The sequence below is a fragment of the Salmo trutta genome, chromosome 4, assembly GCF_901001165.1.
Source record: "Salmo trutta chromosome 4, fSalTru1.1, whole genome shotgun sequence".
Taxonomy (NCBI): Eukaryota; Metazoa; Chordata; class Actinopteri; order Salmoniformes; family Salmonidae; genus Salmo; species Salmo trutta.
In genome coordinates this window covers 22,432,127-22,455,060 of record NC_042960.1, presented here as the reverse complement: position 1 = coordinate 22,455,060, position 22,934 = coordinate 22,432,127, and the positions used below count along the sequence as shown (strand labels likewise).

The window sequence follows — 22,934 nt, the reverse complement described above, 5'->3', positions numbered from 1 at the left end:
CCTTATAAATACATTTGCTTTCATTTAATCAGGATAGTTTGCTGATGTGACAATTCAAATCAACATTTGTTTTCGATATGTTCACCATAAACTGCAAAGCTGTCATCTATTTATACCAGTACTACACTGTACTGTATATACCATATGCAATTGTTTTCATATATCTTATAGCCTACCTTGTAGGAACCGTTTTGGCTTGCCTTGCTATGTCATTTAATGTGTTGTGTATATTTTGTATGTCTAGGGATATTTGAACTTGTTTTGTAAATTTGAGGGCACTATATGTTGGGTCAGGGGTCACTGGTCATGTATTATGCAGCCAATTCTGATCTTTTATCCCACTAATTGGTCTTTTGACCAATCACATCCGATCGTTTTTTTTTTCCTGGGTGTGTCAACTCTTCCACCCCAAACGGCATGGGCACGGCCTTTTGGGATGTGGTCTCCCAGGGCTCTCATAGAGCCATCGCTTATACCAGGCTGCAGCAAGTCAGTCTGGATAGATTCTGAACGCGGGCTATCTCAGAACACAGCATCTAGCGCCATGACCTAAGATGTCAGGCAATATATATTGTACACTACCGTTCAAAGGTTTGGGGTTACTTAGAAATGTCCTTGTTTTTGAAAGAAAAGCAAAAAGAATTGTCCATTCAAATAAGATCAAATTGATCAGAAATACAGTGTAGACATTGTTAATGTTGTAAATGACTACTGTAGCTGGAAACAGCTGATTTTTATGGAATATCTACATCGGTGTACAGAGGCTCATTATCAGCAACCATCACTCCTGTGTTCCAATGGCACGTTGTGTTAACTAATCCAAGTTTATCATTTTAAAATGTTAATTGATCATTAGAAAACCCTTTTGCAATTATGTTAGCACAGCTGAAAAACTGTTGTCCTGATTAAAGAAGCAATACAACTGTCCTTCTTTAGACTAGTTGAGTACCTTGAGCATCAGCATCTGTGGGTTCGATTACAGGCTCAACATGCCCAGAAACAAAGAACTCTCTTCTGACACTCGTCAGTCTATTCTTGTTCTGAGAAATGAAGGCTATTCCATACGAGAAATTGCCAAGAAACTTAAGATCTCATACAACGCTGTGTACCACTCCCTTCACAAAACAGCGAATACTGGCTCTAACCAGAATAGAAAGAGAAGTGGGAGGCCGCGGTGCACAACTGAGCAAGAGGACAAGTAGAGTCTTTCTTTCTTTCTTTCTTTCAAAAACAAGGAAATGTCTAAGTAACACCAAACTTTTGAACAGTAATGTATATACACATACAGTACCAGTCAAATGTTTGGACACACCTACTCATTCAACGATTTTTCTTTATTTTTCCTATTTTCTACATTGTAGGATAATAGTGAAGACATCAAAACTATGAAATAACACATATGAAATCATGCATTAATTAAAATACTGTTAAACAAATCAAAATCTATTTTATATTTGAGATTCTTCAAAGTAGCCACCCTTTATGACAGCTTTGCACTCTTGGAATTCTCTCAACCAGCTTCATGAGGTAGTCACTTGGAATGCATTTAAATGAACAAGTATGCCTTGTTAAAAATTAATTTGTTGAATTTCATTCCTTCTTAATGTGTTTGAGCCAATCAATTGTGTTGTGACAAGGTAGGGGCGGTATACAGAAGATAGCCCCATTTGGTAAAAAATCAAGTCCATATTATGGCAAGAACAGCTCAAATAAGCAAAGAGAAATGACAGTCCATCATTACTTTAAGACATGAAGATCAGTCAATGCAGAAAATATAAAGAACTTTGAAAGTTTCTTCAAGTGCATTTGCAAAAACCATCAAGCACTATGATGAAACTGGCTCTCATGAGGACCGCCACAGGAAAGGAAGATCCAGAGTTACCTCTGCTGCAGAGGATACGTTTGTTAGAGTTACTAGCCTCAAAAATTGCAGGTAAAATAAATGTTTCACAGAGTTCAAGTAACAGACACATCTCAACATCAACTTTTCAGAGGAGACTGCGTGAATCAGGCCTTCATGGTCAAATTGCTGAAAAAAAACACTATAAAAAGGACACCAATAAGAAGAAGAGACTTGCTTGAAACACCAGCAATGGACATTAGACCGGTGGAAATCTTTCCTTTGGCCTGATGAGTCCAAATATGACATTTTTGGTTCCAACTGCCATTTCTTTGTGAGACGCAGAGTAAGTGAACAGATGATCGCTGCATGTGTGGTTCCCACCGTGAAGCATGGAGGAGGAGGTATGATGGTGTGGGGGTGCCCTGCTGGTGACACTGTCAGTGATTTATTTATAATTCAAGGCACACTTAACCAGCATGGCTACCACAGCATTCTGCAGCGATACACCATCCCGTCTGGTTTGCGCTTAGTGGGACTGTGATTTGTTTTTCAACAGGACAATGACCCAACACACTTCCAGGCTGTGTAAGGGCTATTTGACCAAGAAGGAGAGTGATGGAGTGCCGCATCAGATGACCTGGCCTCCAAAATCACCTACCTCAACCCAATTGAGATGGTTTGGGATGAGTTGGAATGCAGAGTAAAGGAAAAGCAACCAAAAAGTGCTCAGCATATATGGGAACCCCTTCAAGACTGTTGGGAAAGCATTCCAGGTGAAGCGAGTTGAGAGAATGCCAAGACTATTAAGCTATCATCAAGGCAAAGTGTGGCTGATTTGAAGAATCTCAAATATAAAATATATATGGATTTGTTTAACACTTCTTTGTTTACTGTATGATTCCATATGTGTTATTTCATAGTTTTGATGTCTTCACTATTATTCTACAATGTAGAAAATAGTAAAAATAAAGAAAAACCCTTGAATGAGTAGGTGTTTCCAAACTTTTGACTGGTACTGTATATACTGTATATAATCCTGGGCAGTAGGACAGCTACGTAACTGGTACTGTATGTCTTGGCCCTGCTCCATGGAGGAGGGTTGTCAAGAGCGAAGATAGCTCCTCACCTGCTCGCTCCCATAAGATGGGGAGGCAGAGCAGGCAGTAGCTAATCACAGTAAAAAATGGGACGAGGAAAAGTCAAAAGCTTTGTGGACTCGAGAGTACAAGATAGCTCTCCGCCTTTTCCCTAAGATCCAGAAAGTAAAGAAAGGAATTACTAAACTGACTGATCTCTAGCTCAATGGAGAGTGTTCTCCATAACAGAGCCAAGTCGTCTTTGCAGTGGTGGAAAAAGTACCCAAATGTCATACTTGAGTAAAAGTAAAGATACCAAAATAGAAAATTACAAGTAAAAATTAAAAGGGGCATGAGGGAAGCCCTACAATATTATGCTTTTCTAAGTAGTGATAAAGATTTTGGAAGCATCTATATACAGTAGGTCTTATAAATGGTTTATGGTGTAAAGAGCCGATGGTCTAGTGGTAAATCTCCTGGCTCAAGACACATATGTCGGCTATACCACTCTCTCCACCAGAGATCGAGGTTCAAACCCAGCTCCAACCCTTCAATCTGTTTGTCCAATCTGTATCCCCCTCTGTCATTTCAAATCTGGAAAATATGTAAGTGGAATTCCACTATCCTTTAAAAAAGGGGTTATAAAGGCTTCGTTAATCCTTAAAAGTTGTGCTTTGTTTAAACTGGGATGATTTTTTATTATCATGATCACAGGGAAGGTAGAAGGGAAGGGGCAGTTGGGAGGTTCTCTGAGAGTTGCACCAAAGCTGAGTGGCCTCCCCCTCCAAGCTCACATGAGTGGGGATATGGTGGTAGGGAGACAGCAGTGGAGGTCCTCTGGTTCTCCCACGTGAAGGACAATGCTCTCTCTGCTGGGTGAGTGTGAGCAGCAAGTCCCCCTAGGGAACTTCCATGGCCCCCTGTTCTCATACGCACCCAACAACCAACAGTCCCCCTAACAGACACGCACACGCACACACACACACTATGCTGTAACCTTAAACAAGGTGTGTGTGTGTGTGTGTGTGTTGAAGGCGATAGGGGCTTACCCTTGTTCGCTTTGTAAGTCCCCTCTACCCCCGCTCTTATCTTCCCACCCCTGCCCCCTTACCCCTACCTTGGCACGCACTCCATCTGCAAGTATGTCAGACACACAGTGGAGCTTTCTGGAGCACTGCCGGAGATTCTCATCCCCTTTCTTCGGGGGGCTGCGCTTGGCGTTGGGAAAGCACGAGGACTTGGGAGAGTAGCCAAAGTGGCGCGCAAGCTGCAAGAAATCCAGCGTCCTGTCCTGGTTGGTAATCAAAGTGACCCAAAGATGTCGGATCTCCCCCCGGCTCACTTCGGGGTGGATGTCAAATCTGCAGGATGAAAAGATGAAAAGAGAGGGAGAGAAAGAACAAGGGAGTGAGAAAAGGGGGAGAAAGGGATGGAGAAAGAAGAGGGGGACAATTCCCACTACATATAGATGAATAACTACTATCTCACAGGGTTTAAGGGCCCCCTTTTTGCTTGCCCAATCCCCCCTCCCTCCCCACCCACCCACCCATCCCCCACTCCCCACTTCACCAATAACAATGCCAAAACTTGGCAGCCAACCCAGCACATAAGCAACAGTTTCCCATCAGAGAGCAAGCAGCTATCTTAGGCCTTGTTGGCATCGACCGAAGGCCAAAGAATGGGAAGCACTGTAAGAGAGCAGACATGAATGGGTCTGTAAGAAATGTAAAAAAAAAAAAAAAAAAAACATCTACACTGTTATACTGCCTGACTCTCAGCTCCCTGAGAATATGTTATTGATGAGTAAAGAAGTCCTTTGAAGAGAAACAGATTTGACCCTGATAATTTAACTATTTTCGTTATTCGATTTTTATGTAACCCATGTAGATGGATATATGTGAGATATAAAATGTTTTCAAATGACAAAGCCTAAAATATATATTTAACTTTTTTTTTTTTAACTGGATTGAGTGGAAAATATTACAGATAGCGGGAGTATCTCGGAAGGGAAGGTTTTAACTGGCTAGATGTGGTATATTAGCTGTGGACCTGCTGGATTCTGACTACTAAGTTGTTGTACTAAGACTCTGGAAGGGTAGGGTGAGTGTCCCCCCTGCCAAGGGATGAAGGGTTTACCTTTTCGCAGTTGGCACGACCCTCAATGTGCTCACCCGCACTGAGAACCCCAATGCCCAAGATTATGCAAATCCATGGAGATGTTCTATTCAACACTACCTCTATTTAGGGCAGCCACTGGGATATTCCAGCCAAAAAATGAATAGACAGATAAAGGAGGGAAACGATATAAAGGACAAAACAAGTGGGAAAGGGTCAAAAGAAGACTCAGATAAATGAACAATACATTTTTTTCAAAATGTTCCCAAAACTTTGAAAAGGTGTCCCCAGTCTCTCAGTCTTTGTCACTCTTCTTTGGTAGTGGGATTCTGATAGACATGGAGCCCAATGCAGTACAGAGCATGCATGACATGGGAACACCAAAACAAGCGTGCAATACGCCATAGAAAATGGTCTGCCTGTGCTCTCAAGAAAAACAAAATCACAGTAAACGCTTTGTTATTCATGGAAAAAAAAGAGCAGGCTTGTTAACTCCCACAATTAAGGCATCATTTGCCAGGAGAAAATGCTGCTTCTGATGGCCATTGTTTTTGTGGACAAAAGGTCTCTAAAGCGACCCTCAGATCAGTGCGTATGACTGTGTGAGTATCGCGAGGGTGGCTTTGGTTATCATGTGGCGCCACAACAAGGGGCACTTGTGTCACGAGGAGAGACAGGGTTGTGTGACATCTGAGAAGTACTAAAGATGAATCAGTTGATTTGACACGGTGGTAAGACAAAGAGCCAGTATGCATTCCATAACTCTGTGACACCATTGAGAAATACTCACAGGAACTAAGGGCATATAATGCATTTTGAGAAATTTCCCAAGACATTGCCTGAAGAATAGTATTAATCTGTCGGGGAGAACGTTCAGATTAAAAGCTTTGTTGTTAAAGACTATAATATCATTATATCTAAACACCAATCAATTATTCATATTTTGAGTTATTTTTCCATCAAAAGAGCTTAGGTAAAAAATAATTAATTAAAACAAATTTAGAATTACTATGACTTCTCAGTTCTGTGTAAATAATGATGAAAATCATGTCTGTCAAATGGCAAATGATTACTTTAGATAACAAAACACAATATTTTCAGTTGCAGCAAAGTTGAGGGTCTAAATTAGTTCTGCAAACTAAACACATTGTGCGGTTGACTCAGCTATTGTAGTTGCAAAGTCAAACTTCAATACCTACAGTAAGTTCAAACAACATAATTTTTTTAATTCAGCTTAAAGTGAACAAACTGCCTTGGTTAGTAAAGTATTCCATGTCAGCTCAACATCTTTTAGTCCAGCAAACTTAGACATTTAAACAGTTACATTTTTATTTATTTTACAGTGAAGCAAAACAATACAAGCGATTCAGAGAAACATTTCACATTTTAGGAATGATCTGTGTTTGTTGTGATTCATGGGTCTTTACCGTCATATTTAGGGCATCATCCCTTTACCAGTGAATTGAAATTGTGTGTGAACAGTGTTGGGAAAAGTACCCAATTGTCATACTTGAGTAAAAGTAAAGATAACTTCAAAGAAAATGACTCAAGTAAAAGTCACCCAGTAAAATACTACTTGAGTAAAAGCCTAAAAGTATTTGGTTTAAATGTACTTAAGTATCAAAAGTAAATGTAATCGCTAAAATATACTTAAGTATCTGTCACGACTTCGGCCGAATTTGGTCCCTCTCCTTGTTCGGGCGGCGTTCGGCGGTCAAAGTCGCCAACCTTCTAGCCATCGCTGATCCTCTTTTCATTTTCCTTTGATTTTGTCTTGTCTTGTATCACACCAATCCAATTCATTACATGTTGTGTATTTAACCCTCTGTTCCCCCTCATTGTCCTTGTCGGTGATTGTTTGTTTGTAAACTATGTGCAAGATATGTTCTGGTGTGCGACGGGTTTTGTACCCAATTGTATTATTTTGGTTTTCGGAGTTTTTGAGCACTTATTAAACTGCTCCGTTTTATACCAAGTTCAATCTCCTGCGCCTGACTTCCCTTTGTCACGCTTGTCGTAGTGATGAGACCAAAATGCCGCAGGTATGTGTATACTCATCTTCTTTATTATTAGGAAAGAAGGCAAACCCAAAATAAACACGTATACAAAAAGAAACACACCGACAATAAACAGTCCTGTAAAGGCTTGACGCTATACACGGAACAATCTCCCACAAATGACAAACACACCCTAATATATGGGACTCTCAATCAAAGGCAAATAGACAACACCTGCCTTCAACTGAGAGTCCCAACCCCAATTAACCAAACATAGAAACAGACACACTAGACTAAACAGAATACATGAAAATCAACCAGTGCCCAAAAACCCCGGAATACTTCAATCAAATGCCCTTCTAGAAAAACACCACCCTGAACCACATAAAACAAATACCCTCTGCCACGTCCTGACCAAACTACAATAACAATTAACCCTTATACTGGCCAGGACGTGACACCCTTCCACCAGCACGCACCTTCACAGTATCAAAAGTAAAAGTATAAATCATTTCAAATTCCTTATATTAAGTAAACCAGACGGCACGATTTTCTTTATTTTTTTTAAATTCACGGACAGCCTGGGGCACACTTCAACACAGACATAATTTACAAACGAAGCATGTGTTTAGTGAGTCTGCCAGATCAGAGGCAGTAGGGATGACCAGAGATTTTCTCTTCATAAGTGTGTGAATTAGACAATTTTCCTGTCCTGCTAAGCATTCAAAATGTAACTAGTACTTTTGGGTGTCAGGGACAATGTAAGGAGTAAAAAGTACATTATTTCTTTATTCTTTATTTCTTTTGAGTATAAGTAAAAGTTGTCAAAAATATAAATAGTAAAGTACAGATACCCCAAAAAACAACTTATGTAGTACTTTAAAGTATTTTTACTTAAGTACTTTACACCACTGTGTGTGAATATATGTTCATGTATATTCACATACAGTATATACTGTACGTTGATACAATGATCATATTGTTTTTGTGATAATTAACATGATTTATGAGAAAGACAAGGGATGCGTCACAAATAGCATCCTATTTCTTACATAGTGTACTACTTTGGTCAAAGGTAGTGCAGTTTGTAGGGAATAGGGTGCCATTTGCGAAACAGACAGAATGTACCTCTTTAGAAGCTGGTAGAAGGTCTCTTGACTGAGACGTTTGGTGTTCTTCTCATCCAGCTTCTCAAAGACTCGCTCTGCTGCCTGGTAATGGTTCTTCACCAGGGCCTTGATGATCTGGAACAGCTATTGAAAAGAGACAGATGTGCCCCATCTGACATTTACACAATACACTCTTAAATTCACAATGGAATTCTATGGATGTCAATAGTGTGAACTTATGAATCTGGCAAAACATATGACATCTACAGTATCACATTCATTAACAACAACTCCTTTTATTATTATTATTACTACTACTATCAATAATAACACAACAACAACAAAACTCTTAGAAAAAAAGGGTTCCAAAAGGGTTCTTCGGCTGTCCCCATAGGAGAACCCTTTTGGGTTCCATGTAGAACCCTCTGTGGAAACCCATCAGGGTTCTACCTGGAACCAAAAAGGGTTCTTTAAAGGCTTCTCCTACGGGGACATCCAAAGAACCAATTTAGGTTCGAGATAGACACTTTTTTCTTAGAGTGTAGTACAGCTACTACTACTACTACCTTTACTGCTGATAATAATAATAATACATAACATAAGCTCTTATTTTGACTCTGCAAGTAGGAAAGCTGCTCAAGCAGGCAGAAATACAGCCGGAATAGCACGTTATGCATCATATGAGGGAAAATCATTAATGGCGAATCGATCAGATACACATGAAAACATGAAATGACCCCGAGAATCGATAGTACATCGCTCAGAGTTGCACAAATATGACACAACATTCAAAATGGGCGAATCTTTCCTTTAAAAGTCCAGTATGTAGCTTTTTGGGTGAACTGACTAAATTCATATAGAAATGTGTGTTACAGATATGTCATTGTCATTGAAGGCAAGTCTGAAGAACATTATTTCTATGGTTCTCGTTCCGGATTTGCGTCTTTTTACTTTCTGAGTGAAAATGCAAGCCGAGATCTTTCGCTCAGATTTTTCTTTAGCATGACCTTAAAAAAATGTAAGCTATGCAACATTAACCAATTAAAAACAGTTATGTTTGTGCAGTAGGCCATAGGCCCAATACATTATCACTGCATATTAGCTATGCTTGAATTGCACTGCCAATGTTGTTCTTCTCAGAATCACTTTTTTTTTACTGGACTGATGGCCTGCATCTGATGGTCAGTCTGAGGGGAGGGAGTGAGTAGCGGTGAGGCTGCCTCTCCCGAGTGACCCGACTCACAGTCCCTCCACTCTCCCTCCCTCCTCTGAGAAAAGGGGACACGGTCTTCCAGCTGATGGCAAACTCAAGTCGCACTGCATTATTTCTGCCTCATGCACCAATTCATGTTGTTATTCCTATGACCAAAGAAAGTGAAATATTCCTTGATATTAAAAAAGACACAAGCCGCTAATAGTAACAATGCAAGCTTATCGGAACACTTTGCTATACTCCTTCATTGCAGCTGCAGTGCTGGTTGTAGTGTGAGTGGAAGTAGGGAGAATGCGCATTTTATGGATTATAAAAGTTTTGAACAAAGTGTTGCCAGTGCTAAATAACTACCTAAACATGAAATTACTCATAAAACAACAGCTGTATTCGTTGAGTCTCTCTCTAGTCAAAAGTTTAGAAATCTCACAGTATAAACTTTGCTCTGCGTTCAAGGCTTCTTTTTACAGTCTATGGCTCGAAGGAAACTGTGCAGACATTTTCATTTGAACTATCTGATTGGCCAGCAGTAGGCCTATAGGTGCACTTGATTTGCTCTCTGGGCCTGCCGGGTAGGCGGAGTCCTACCTTCAGACACATGAAATGGTTGAAAAAGCCTTAGGACTGCTGAATAAAGGGCACCTTTCAGTCAACAGCGCAAAAAAAATATATAATAATTGGAATGCTAGGCTTTATCTTTGGTTTTTTTTACAGAAAGGATCGACAGGTTGGTGTCCACTGCTCTATACTATACAGGTAACTGCCAAAATAATGGAAACACTTTTGTAAATGAGGGATACAAAGTATATTGAAAACAGGTGTGGTTTATGAGTTAATTAAGCAATTAACATCTCATCATGGTTAGGGCCATCTATAAAAATGCTGGGCAGGCCATTATTTTGGCTACCATGGCTATGCCCCCATGGGATGACAATGCCCCTATCCACGAGTGGTCACTGAATGGTTTGATGAGCATGAAAATTATGTAAACCCTATGCCATGGCCATCTCAGTCACCAGGGCCCGGAGTCACAAAACCTTCTTAAGAAGCAATTTCTTCTTAACTGCCATTTTTTTTCTTAATTATAGACTTGCCTATAATTTCCACCTGCTGTCTATTCCATTTGCACAACAGCATGTGAAATGTATTGTCAATCAGTGTTGCTTCCTAAGTGGACAGTTTGATTTCACAGAAGTGTGATTGACTTGGAGTTACATTGTGTTGTTTAAGTGTTCCCTTTATTTTTTTGAGCAGTATATTTTATGAATTTCTTATTTTTATCTAAAGAACATTCTTAAGTTTTTGCATAAGAAGTGTTTCGTGAATCTGGGCCCAGGTCGTCAAAATCAATTACGATTCCCTCGATATAAAGTTGTTTTTGACAAAAATGTATCAGTTTGTCACTTTCACGAGGTTGGAGTAATAACATGTTCAACTACCTAAGAGAGAGGCTTGAATCTAGGTTGGGCCTTTTAGATTTTGAGCAAAATAACTAGGGAAGAATTTTTCACTTCACTCATTGAGTTTAAAACAAGGGTTTAGCTATCTTGGAATTAAGAACAAATCTAAAAACGTTATTTCCAAGAATCTAAGGAGAACATAAGAAATAGCGCAATAATATTTACAATAACTTTTTTAAGGAATAGCAACTTTGCTTAACTTTCTTCTTAAGTCTATAGTTAAAGGAAAAATGGCAGTTAAGAAGAAATTTCTTCTTAAAAAGGTTTTGTGAATCTGGGCCCAGATCTCAACGCAATTGAACCATTATGGGAGATTCTGGAGCAGTGCCTGAGACAGCGTTTTCCACCACCATCAACAAAACACCAAATTATGGAAATTCTTGTGGAAGAATGGTGTTGCGTCCCTCCAATAGAGTTCCAGAATCTATCCCAAAGTGTATTGAATCTGTTCTGGTAGCTCGTGGTGGCCCAACACCCTATTAAGACGCTTTATGTTGGTGTTTCCTTTATCTTGGTAGTTACCTGTACATTGTTTTGTCACAAACTGAAATTAGGCGAAGATGATAGAACTTTAGGAACTAGATAATGGCGGCGCTATTTCTACATAAAGTATGTTTTGCGCCCTTAATATGCAAAACATAATAAGATATGAGGAAAAGTCAATATACCTGTGCCACACTCCGTCCCCGTCCCAGAATCCCACTCTCCTCATTCACGAGTTGCACGTTCAGCCCCTCCTGTTCTTCGTTTGTACGCCCCAAATATCCAGCAGGACTTGCCTCGAAAAGACTGGGAACTCCTCTCCTGGAATTCAATTAACAGAGAGATTATTTCAGTCTCAATTGCACTGTTTTGTGCTCTGGGAGATTTTGCTCACTTGAAAAGTTCGCTTGAAGAATGTCTTAAAGGGCAGGAGAATGTATCAGTGCAGTGAGTCTCTTAATAAAAGCAGGGGTTGCTTTGTGTCGGGGTCCCCAAGCCTGCACCTTTTCTACACATATGCTTCAGTGGCCCAACGAGGCACATACGCAAAGCGACAACACGAATCAGGGACGAAGACATGAAACGCTTTGAGGCAGTCTGAAAGGACGTGTGATGTGGTCAAACAGTTTGAGGGCACCTGACAAACTTGACATGCCAGTCAACCCTGTAAGGGAGCCAAAAGAAAGGGCAGACAAAAACCACTGGTCCTAATTTGCTCCCTGTCCGCTTGGCTGGACTCATGAGGGGCCGGGCTGGTGTGTCCTTCCAGCCACCCCTGCCGCCCTGCTTTTGTCTGGAGAAATGGCCCAGCCACTCCTCTGCCTTTAGCTCCTTTGGCTGTGGGCCGGGGCCAGTGTCAGAGCCAGTGTTGGGGACGACTGTAGGTTTTAAAGGTCACGCGCCAGAGGTCACAATCAGGAGACCAATTGGGACAGGCGTAAAAAACTAAGCTGAAATATGAGCTGACAGGCTAGTTGGGTTGAGGACTTTATCACAAGTAACTGAATGATTGGATCAATAACCTGTGTGTGTGTGTGTGTGTGTGTGTGTGTGTGTGTGTGTGTGTGTGTGTGTGTGTGTGTGTGTGTGTGTGTGTGTGTGTGTGTGTGTGTGTGTGTGTGTGTGGTGTGTGTGTGTGCGTGTGTGTGTGTGTGCGTGCGTGTGTGTGTGTGCATCTTTATTGTTTGAAGTGTGGTGAGGGGGACATTCTTTACACCAACATGGGGCCATGTGTGACACTCCCACTAAACTACAGATCTGAAGCAGAGGCTGGAAATTTACAAAAGCCAATCCACTATTTCATTCTACCAGATCAGGGTTGAAATGAATTGTTTTTCTTTAAAATAATTTAGGTACGCTTGATTTAACTTTATCAATAGAAAAGTCCTGAAAGTGCAAACCCTGTGTGCCGGGTAGGCCAAATCAAGCGCACCTAAAGTATTTACTAGACTATTTCAACCCAGATCTCTGCATTCCACTCACACTATGGCTCCACACAACTACAGACATATCCAAGCTAGCACATAACATTCTGAGAACCATATATTTCTTTCGAGCTTGGTGAGAATTCACAGAACATTATTAAGAAACAACATTCTTGGTACTTCAGCATAGCGTTTCCTATAGGTTTCCTCATGGTTCTACTTAGTCATGTTCTCAAATTTTTACAGAGCGTTAAGAAAACTTTCCATAAACCCACAAGAAAACTTTTGTAACGTTCAGAGGACGTTCTATGAATGCTATTTAACCTAAGGGTGAATGCAATAGCATAATAGAAAAATACCCATAAAAATCTGTCAGTTTAAGCTAGAGATATGTTTTTTTTGCATTACATGTAGCACTTTCGCATTTGTGGTGAAAGGTGACAGAGCTAGAACCGTGTTTGTCAGACCATGAGACATCCCGGAAATCGTCTGTAGCGTCCAAACGGTTTTGCCTACTATTACCCCTCTATGTAAAGATAGATGGTGTCACCGTTTTGCTCTTTGACCCCCACAAGTATCTTAGGACTCATCTGAAGTCAGTACAGCCAATATTCCAACTTCTCTCTGTAGCGTCTGAACAGTTTGGGCTACACACTAATATGACCCCTCTGTGGTAAGGTGAGACTCTCACAAACTCATGCATGTTTTGTTCTAGGATGTCCACAGGCCTCACAAGACTTGTCTGACGGTCCCCCGGTACCAGTTGAAAAAAATGAATGAACAAACTGTATATATGGACACTGTTTAGTCCCAAAAATAAGAGGTTAAATACATTTTTTTTTTAAGTTTCCTGATCGTTCTTAAACTTCAGAACAAACTTTCTTTTGATGTTTTTGTTCCATGTTGTAACAACAGTTGTCATGGAGAGAAGACCAAGGCGCAGCAGGTATGTGAATACTCATATTTAATTTTTAAAAAAGGAGTAAAGCATCCACTTAACAAAACAATAAAGGTGACAACAGCAACAGTTCTGCAGGCTATAAACGCAGTGCAAAAACAACCACCCACAACCCCAAAGAAAAACACACACACCTATATAGGACTTCCAATCAAAGGCAACTCAACACACCTGCCTTCAATTGGAAGTCCCAATCAACAACCCAAACATTCACATACACAAAACTGCCACGTCCTGACCCCAAAACTAATACAATAGCTTCATCTGCTGCTCAGGACGTGACAGTACCCCCCCACACTCAAGGTGCAGACCCCGGAATGCACCTACCAACAGAAAACACCAATAAAAAAACCCTAAACAATAACCCCTAAACAATAAGGGAGGGGAGGGTGGCTGCCGTCACTGACGGCACTGTGCTACACCCTCCCTCCCAACCCACCTATCCTGGAGGTGGCTCAGGTGCAGGACGTGGACCTTGCTCCACCTTCGGCGTAGCCCACTTCGGTGGCGCTGCTAGCTGCGCCGGGCAGATGGGCCACTTGGGCTGACCCTGGCAGACGGACCACTCGGGCTGGACCGGAGGACAGGAGGGCCACTCGGGCTGGGCCGGAGGGCAGGAGGGCCACTCGGGCTGGGCCGGAGGGCAGGAGGGCCACTCGGGCTGGGCCGGAGGGCAGGAGGGCCACTCGGGCTGGGCCGGAGGGCAGGAGGGCCACTCGGGCTGGGCCGGAGGGCAGGAGGGCCACTCGGGCTGGGCCGGAGGACCGGAGGGCCACTCGCGCTGGGCCGGAGGGCAGGAGGGCCACTCGGGCTGGGCCGGAGGGCAGGAGGGCCACTCGGGCTGGGCCGGAGGGCAGGAGGGCCCCTCGGGCTGGGCCGGAGGGCAGGAGGGCCACTCGGGCTGGGCCGGAGGACCGGAGGGCCACTCGGGCTGGGCCGGAGGGCAGGAGGGCCACTCGGGCTGGGCCGGAGGGCAGGAGGGCCACTCGGGCTGGGCCGGAGGGCAGGAGGGCCACTCGGGCTGGGCCGGAGGACCGGAGGGCCACTCGGGCTGGGCCGGAGGACCGGAGGGCCACTCGGGCTGGGCCGGAGGACAGGAGGACCACTCGGGCTGGACCGGAGGACAGGAGGGCCACTCGGGCTGATCCTGACTGACGGACCACTCTGGCAGCTCCTGACAGGCAGGGCACTCTGGCAGCCCCGAACAGGCGGGCCACTCTGGCAGTTCCGGGCAGTCGGGCCACTCTGGCAGACCCGGAAGACAGTCGGGCCACTCTGGCAGAGCCGGGCAGTCGGGCCACTCTGGCAGAGCCGGGCAGTCGGGCCACTCTGGCAGAGCCGGGCAGTCGGGCCACTCTGGCAGAGCCGGGCAGTCGGGCCACTCTGGCAGAATCGGGCAGTCGGGCCACTCTGGCAGGACCGGGCAGTCGGGCCACTCTGGCAGAACCGGGCAGTCGGGCCACTCTGGCAGAACCGGGCAGTCGGGCCACTCTGGCAGAACCGGGCAGTCGGGCCACTCTGGCAGCTTCTGACTAGCGGGCGGCTCTGGCGGCTCCTGACTAGCGGGCGGCTCTGGTGACCGTTGACTGGCGGGCAGCTCTGGTGACCGTTGACTGGCGGGCAGCTCTGGTGACCGTTGACTGGCGGGCAGCTCTGGTGACTGTTGACTGGCGAGGCTGGGCTGACACACTAGACTCCTGATGCGTGGGGCTGGTACTGGATGTGCCAGCCTGGAGACACGCACCTCCATGCTAGTGCGTCTAGCGGGAAACACCGGACCGAAAGGGCGCACTGGCGGTCTTGAGTGCAGGGTTGGCTTCACCCCTTCCGGCTCGATGCTTACCTTGCCCTGGCACCTGCGGGGTGCTGGTACCGGGCGGACTGGGCTGTGCGTCCGTATAGGCGAGATGGTGCGTACCTCAGCGTAACATGGCGCCCTACACCTCATACGCACCTCCCTGTAGTCACGGGTAGCTGGCTTACGGCTCTTCCTTGGCCTGGCCAAACTACCCGTGTGCCCCCCCCAAAAAAAAATCTTGGGGCTGCCTCTCGGGTTTCCTAAGCTCCCTTAACTTGTCCTCCCAGAATTGTCTTTCGTCCTGCCAGGTCCATTCCTTACTTTCCTCCTGGCGCTGCTCCTTCCTCTTCCGCTGCTTGGTCCTGGTTTGGTGGTGGGTGGTTCTGTAACAGAAGTTGTCATGGAGAAAAGACCAAGGCGCAGCAGGTATGTGAATACTCATATTTAATTTTAAAAAAAGGAGTAAAGCATCCACTTAACAAAACAATAAAGGTGACAACAGCAACAGTTCTGCAGGCTATAAACGCAGTGCAAAAACAACCACCCACAACCCCCAAAGAAAAACACACACACCTATATAGGACTTCCAATCAAAGGCAACTCAACACACCTGCCTTCAATTGGAAGTCCCAATCAACAACCCAAACATTCACATACACAAAACTGCCACGTCCTGACCCCAAAACTAATACAATAGCTCCATCTGCTGGTCAGGACGTGACACATGTTGTGAATATGTTATTCAATGTGTTTGTATGGGTTAATAGCAGTAAGGCCAAAAATACTTTTTTAATTTAATAATTTGTTTAGATATTTTTATTTATACATCAAGGGTTCTTAAACTAAAAATCTAATAGCTAAACGATCCTTCTTAAAACAATTAATTTTAGCTTAGTATAACCCTCCCCCAGCTTAGACAGGACTTAGACTCGGGGTTAAAAACAAATACATACTTTCCATTCAACAAAACTCTCTCTGTCCTCTATCTTGTTAAGTGTGTTCAGGTGTGTTGGCTGCACCCACTAATTGGCCACACCTGATCTTAATGAGTGTTTGTTTCCTTTGAAATAGGGTCTGTCTGAATAGTCTAAAATGAACAGCTTTATATGCGTAAAATACATAGCATGCTGGCTCCATCCTGTTGGTGCAGTGGACTAATTCCATGGATAGGGAACAGAAGATTATAGATTTGAATCCCACTGATGTCGTTTCAAAATAAAAAATCTATGTGTTTGCATGATTAATGCCTAAGGAAATGAATTTCCACATATCCTATCTGTGCTTGGAGTTCAAAAAAGTGAACACAAAATAAACTAGCAGTGTTAATAAAGGTACTATTGAAACATTCATTCAGTTTTAAGGAAGTTATTAAGAAACCTCCAAATAACCTATAATCTTCATTCACAGAGCTTTAATAAAACATCCCAGGAAAATGTTCAAGGAACCAGAGTAAAATGTTTGCAGAACCCCCCTGCAACCTAAAAATAGATTTTCCCAGAAGAGGCAAATTTTTCACCACTGTTCTCAGAACGTTTGGAATACATTTTACCGGTCAGGAAATGTATGGCTTCATTCCCATAACCTATGTCAAACCAAAAACACACGATCTAACAACTTCCAAGAAGCCGAATCTGCTAACTGGGATCTTACTCTTACACTAAATGTTATGAAAATTCAAATGTGGGGATGTGCAGAATCTATGAGACTATAGGCATCAAAACATCCAAGAGGATCATAATGGAACCTTCCTGGACTATGATCAATTTCCACCATGGCACCCCTCCACTAGCTTGAACCAGAAAATGGCTGCTCATTTTTCAACTCCAGGTGAGCGTAAATGGATGCGATTCGGAACCAGAAAGAAGGAGAAGAATTGTTCTCGGCGCGTCTGCCTTCTTCCCCTGTGTCCGGACTTAAGACCTTCAAATCGCTTGGAGCCCCTGACCTAGCTGTCTTCTGCCGGGGACTTGGGTGTTCCCTCCATGGCTGTGGATGCCCCTCCAGCTACCGCTCCCTGTCCTAGTCAATCAACTGCCTGGGCACATCCTGGACCACCGCGGCCCCCCTCCGCTGGGCCTTGCTCTCTGGATCAGACCTCTGTCCCTTTGCCTGTTGTAGCCTGCATGCAGCCGGTGTCTCAGCAGCCCTCTTCTCAGGTGAGTTCTGTGGATCTGACCTCGCAATCAACTTCGAGACACGGCAGAGGCCGGATCATTCTATCTTAGCACACTCTGCCAACCCGGATGTCCTAGCCGTGTCTGAATCCTGGCTTAGGAAGACCACCAATAACCCTGAAATTTCCATCCCTAACTATAACATTTTGCGACAAGATAGAACTGCCAAAGGGGGCGGGGTTGCAATCTACTGCAGAGATAGCCTGCAGAGTTCTGTCTTACTATCCAGGTCTGTACCCAAACAATTCGAGCTTCTACTTCAAAAATCCACCTTTCCAGAAACAGGTCTCTCACTGTTGCCGCTTGCTATAGACCACCCTCTGCCCCCAGCTGTGCTCTGGACACCATATGTGAACTGATTGCCCCCCATCAATCTCTGGGCTGGGGCTGCTAGGTGACGTAAACTGGGACATGCTTACCACCCCGGCCATCCTACAATCTAAGCTTGATGCCCTCAATCTCACACAAATTATCAATGAACGTATCAGGTACAACCCCAAAGCTGTAAACACGGGCACCCTCATAGATATCATCCTAACCAACTTGCCCTCCAAATACACCTCTGCTGTTTTCAAACAAGATCTCAGCGACCACTGCCTCATTGCCTGCATCCGTAATGGGTCTGCGGTCAAACGACCACCCCTCATCACTGTCAAATGCTCCCTAAAACACTTCAGCGAGCAGGCCATTCTAATCGACCTGGCCCGGGTATCCTGGAAGGATATTGACCTCATCCCGTCAGTAGAGGATGCCTGGTTGTTCTTTAAAAGTGCCTTCCTCACCATCTTAAATAAGCATGCCCCATACAATTTTTTTTTAACCCGGAACAGATATAGCCCTTGGTTCTCTCCAGACCTGACTGCCCTTGATCAGCACAAAAACATCCTGTGGTGTTCTGCATTAGCATCGAATAGCCATCGTGATATGCAACTTTTCAGGGAAGTTAGGAACAAATATACACAGGCAGTTAGGAAAGCTTAGGCCAGCTTTTTCAAGCAGAAATTTGCATCCTGTAGCACAAACTCAAAAAGGTTCTGGGACATTGTAAAGTCAATGGAGATCTATAAGAGCACCTCCTCCCAGCTGCCCACTGCACTGAGGCTAGGAAACACTATCACCACCGATAAATCCACTATAATTGAGAATTTCATTAAGCATTTTTCTACGGCTGGCCATGCTTTCCACCTGGCCACCCCTACCCCGGGCAACAGCCCTCCACCCCCCGCAGCAACTCGCCCAAGCCTCCCCCATTTCTTCTTCACCCAAATCCAGATAGCTGATGTTTTGAAAGAGCTGTAAAATCTGAACCCCTACAAATCAGCCGGGCTAGACAATCTGGACCCTCTCTTTCTAAAATTATTTGCCGAAATTGTTGCAACCCCTATTACTAGCCTGTTCAAACTCTCTTTCGTATCGTCTGAGATTCCCATAGATTGGAAAGCTGCTCTTCAAAGGGGGAGACACTCTAGACCCAAACTTCTACAGACCTATATCTATCCTACCCTGCCTTTCTAAGGTCTTCGAAAGCCAAGTTAACAAATAGATTACCGACCATTTCGAATCCCACCGTACCTTCTCCGCTATGCAATCTGGTTTCAGAGCTGGTCATGGGTGCACCTCAGCCACACTCAAGGTCCTAAACGATATCATAATCGCCATCGATAAGAGACAATACTGTGCAGCCGTATTCATCGACCTGGCCAAGGCTTTCGACTCTGTCAATCACAACATTCTTACTGGCAGACCCAACAGCCTTGGTTTCTCAAATGATTGCCTCGCCTGGTTCACCAACTATTTCTCTGATAGAGTTCAGTGTGTCAAATCGGAGGGCCTATTGTCTGGACCTCTAGCAGTCTCTATGGGGGTGCCACAGGGTTCAATTCCCGGGGCGACTCTCTACTCTGTATTCATCAATGATGTGGCTCTTGCTGCTGGTGATTCTTTGATCCACCTCTATGCAGACGACACCATTCTGTATACCTCTGGCCCTTCTTTGGACACTGTGTTAACTAACCTCCAGACGAGCTTCATTGCAATACAACTCTCCTTCCATGGCCTCCAACTGCTCTTAAATGCAAGTAAAACTAAATGCATGCTCTTCAACCGATCGCTGCCCGAACCCGCCCGCCCGTCCAGCATCACTACTCTGGACGGTTCTGACTTAGAAAATGTGGACAACTACAAATACCGAGGTGTCTGGTTAGACTGTAAACTCTCCTTCCAGACTCACATTAAACATCTCCAATCCAAAATTAAATCTAGAATCGGCTTCCTATTTCGCAACAAAGCATCCTTCACTCATGCTGCCAAACATACCCTCGTAAAACTGACCATCCTACCGATCCTCGACTTCGGCGATGTCATTTACAAAATAGCCTCCAATACTCTACTCAATTGGATGCAGCCTATTCCAGTGCCATCCGTTTTGTCACCAAAGCCCCATATACTACCCACCATTGCAACCTGAATGCTCTCGTTGGCTGGCCCTCGCTTTCTTACTCGTCACCAAACCCACTGGCTCCAGGTCATCTACAAGTCTCTGCTAGGTAAAGCCCCACCTTATCTTAGCTCACTGGTCACCATAGCAGCACCCACCCGTAGCACGCGCTCCAGCAGGTATATCTCACTGGTCACCCCCAAAGCCAATTCTTCCTTTAGCCGCCACTCCTTCCAGTTCTCTGCTACCAATGACTGGAACGAACTGCAAAAATCACTAAAGTTGGAGACTCTTATCTCCCTCACAAGCTTTAAGCACCAGTTGTCAGAGCATCTCACAGATCACTGCACCTGTACATAGCCCATCTGTAAATAGCCCATCCAACTACCTCATCCCCATACATTTTACATTTCCATTTTAGTAATTTAGCAGACGCTCTTATCCAGAGCGACTTACAATAGTGAATGCATACATTTCATACATTTTTTTTCTCCGTACTGGTCCCCCGTGGGATTTATTTATCTTGCTCTTTTGCACTCCAGTATCTCTACTTGCACATTCATCTTCTGCACATTCTACCATTCCGGTGTTTAATTGCTATATTGTAATTACTTCACCACTATGTCCTATTTATTGCCTTTACCTTCCTTATCCTACCTCATTTGCACATGCTGTATATAGACTTTTTCTACTGCATTATTGACTGTATGTTTGTTTATTCCATGTGTAACTCTGTGCTCTGTGTTGTTGTATGTGTCAAACTGCTTTGCTTTATTTTGGCCAGGTCGCAGTTGCAAATGAGAACTGTTTCTCAACTAGCCTACCTGGTTAAATAAAGATGAAATAAAAAATATAAAAATAAAATAGTGAGGAGGTCAAAGACCTGGTCATGTGGTGCCAGGACAACAACCTCTCCCTCAACATGATCAAGACAAAGGAGATGATCGTGGACTACAGAAAAAGAAGGGCCGGGCACGCCCCCATTCTCATCGACAGGGCTGTAGTGGAGCAGGTTGAGAGCTTCAACTTCCTTGGTGTCCACATCACCAATGAACTGCCATGGTCAAAACACACTAAGACAGTTGTGAAGAGGGCACAACAATGCCTATTCCCCCTCCGGAGACATTTGGTATTGGTCCTCAGATCCTCAAAACGTTCTTCAGCTGCACCATCGAGAGCATCCTGACTGGATGCATCACCGCCTGGTATAGCAATTGCTCGGCCTCCGACCACAAAGCACTACAGAGTGTAGTGCGTATGGCCCAGTACATCACTGGGGCCAAGCTTCCTGCCATCCAGGACCTCTATATGTCAGAGGAAGGCCTTAAAAATTGCCAAAGACTTCAGTCACCCTAGACATAGACTGTTCTCTCTGCTACCACATGGCAAGCGGTACTGGAGCGCCAAGTCTAGGTCCAAAATACTTTTTAACAGCTTCTACCTCTAAGCCATAAGACTCCTGAACAGCTAACCAAATGGCTACATCTAACCCCCATTTACCTGTTGTTTAATGACAACTCTCGCAGCCTGTAATGGTTTTGCTAAGTAATAAAAACTTTAAACAAACAAACAGTGTAACACAACACGCTCAGCGAAACTGCCCTGCCGCCATCTTATAAATGCGATGTAATAGCATTACAGATACATGGTTATAAGATCTACAGAAAAGACAGAAACCACATTCCTGTAAATCTTAGAGGAGCTCATGTTAAATACTGTTGAAGTAATATGGCTACAGGTTAATCTTCCTCACTTAAAGCCCATTTTGGTGGGAAGCTGCTATAGACCACCAAGTGCTAACAGTCAGCGTCTGGATAACACGTGTGAAATGTTTGATAATGTATGTGATATCAATAGATACGTATATTTTCTGGGTGATTTAAATATTGACTGGCTTTCATCAGGCTGCCCACTCATGAGAAAGCTTCAAACTGTAACTAGTGCCTGCAACCTACCAGGGTTGTTACAAACAACACATGAATGAAATCATCAACATATATTGATCACATCTTTACTAATGCTGCAGAAATTAGTTTGAAAGCACTATCCAGAGGGCACACATTGCATGTAGTGATCACAATAGTAGCCATATCTAGGAAAACCAAAGTTCCAAAGGCTGGGCCTAACATAGTGAATAAGAGGTCATACAATACGTTTTGTAGTGAGTCTTATGTTGTTGATGTGAAGAATATTTGTTGGTCCATTGTGTGTAATGACGAGCAACCAGACGTTGCACTTGACACATTTATGGAATTGCTTATCCCAGTTACTAATAAGCATGCACCCATTAAGAAAATGACTGTAAAAATTGTTAAATCCCCATGAATTGATGAGGAATTTAAAAATTGTATGGTTGAGAGGGATGAGGCAAAATAAATGGCAAATAGGTCTGGCTGTACAAGCGATTTGCAAACGTACTGCAAATTGAGATATCATGTGACTAAACTTAATAAAAACAAGAAGAAACTACACTATGAAACAAAGATAAATGACATAAATAATAGTAAAAAAGCAGACAGCACCATAAATTAAATTTTGGGCAAAAAGGCAAACTCCACTCCATCATTCATTGAATCAGATGGATCATTCATCACAACACCCACGGATATTGTCAACTACTTTAATGATTTATTCATTGGCATAATTAGCAAACTTAAGCATGCTATGCCACCAATAAACGCTGACACTGCACATCCAAGTATATCTGACCAAATTATGAAAGACAAGCTGTCACACCATGATCTGTTTCCCCTGTCTTTGTGCTTGTCTCCACCCCTGACTTCAAGCCTGCCTGCCGTCCTGTACCTGCCTGACTCTGACCTGATCACGAACCTCTGCCTGCCCTCGACC

General features: G+C 43.8%; 1 protein-coding gene across 1 annotated transcript in view; it reads right to left on the bottom strand.

Annotated features, from left to right (window-relative positions):
* The window catches only part of LOC115192067 (EF-hand calcium-binding domain-containing protein 6), a 74,331-nt gene that overhangs the window by 5,015 nt on the left and 46,382 nt on the right, over window positions 1-22,934 (bottom strand). Inside the window, exons 13-15 of the mRNA XM_029750178.1 lie at window positions 11,479-11,614; window positions 8,160-8,284; window positions 4,037-4,280 (exon numbers count right to left, since the gene is read on the bottom strand). Of these exons, the coding sequence (XP_029606038.1) occupies window positions 4,037-4,280; window positions 8,160-8,284; window positions 11,479-11,614 (505 nt within the window). The remainder of the gene's footprint in view (window positions 1-4,036; window positions 4,281-8,159; window positions 8,285-11,478; window positions 11,615-22,934) is intronic.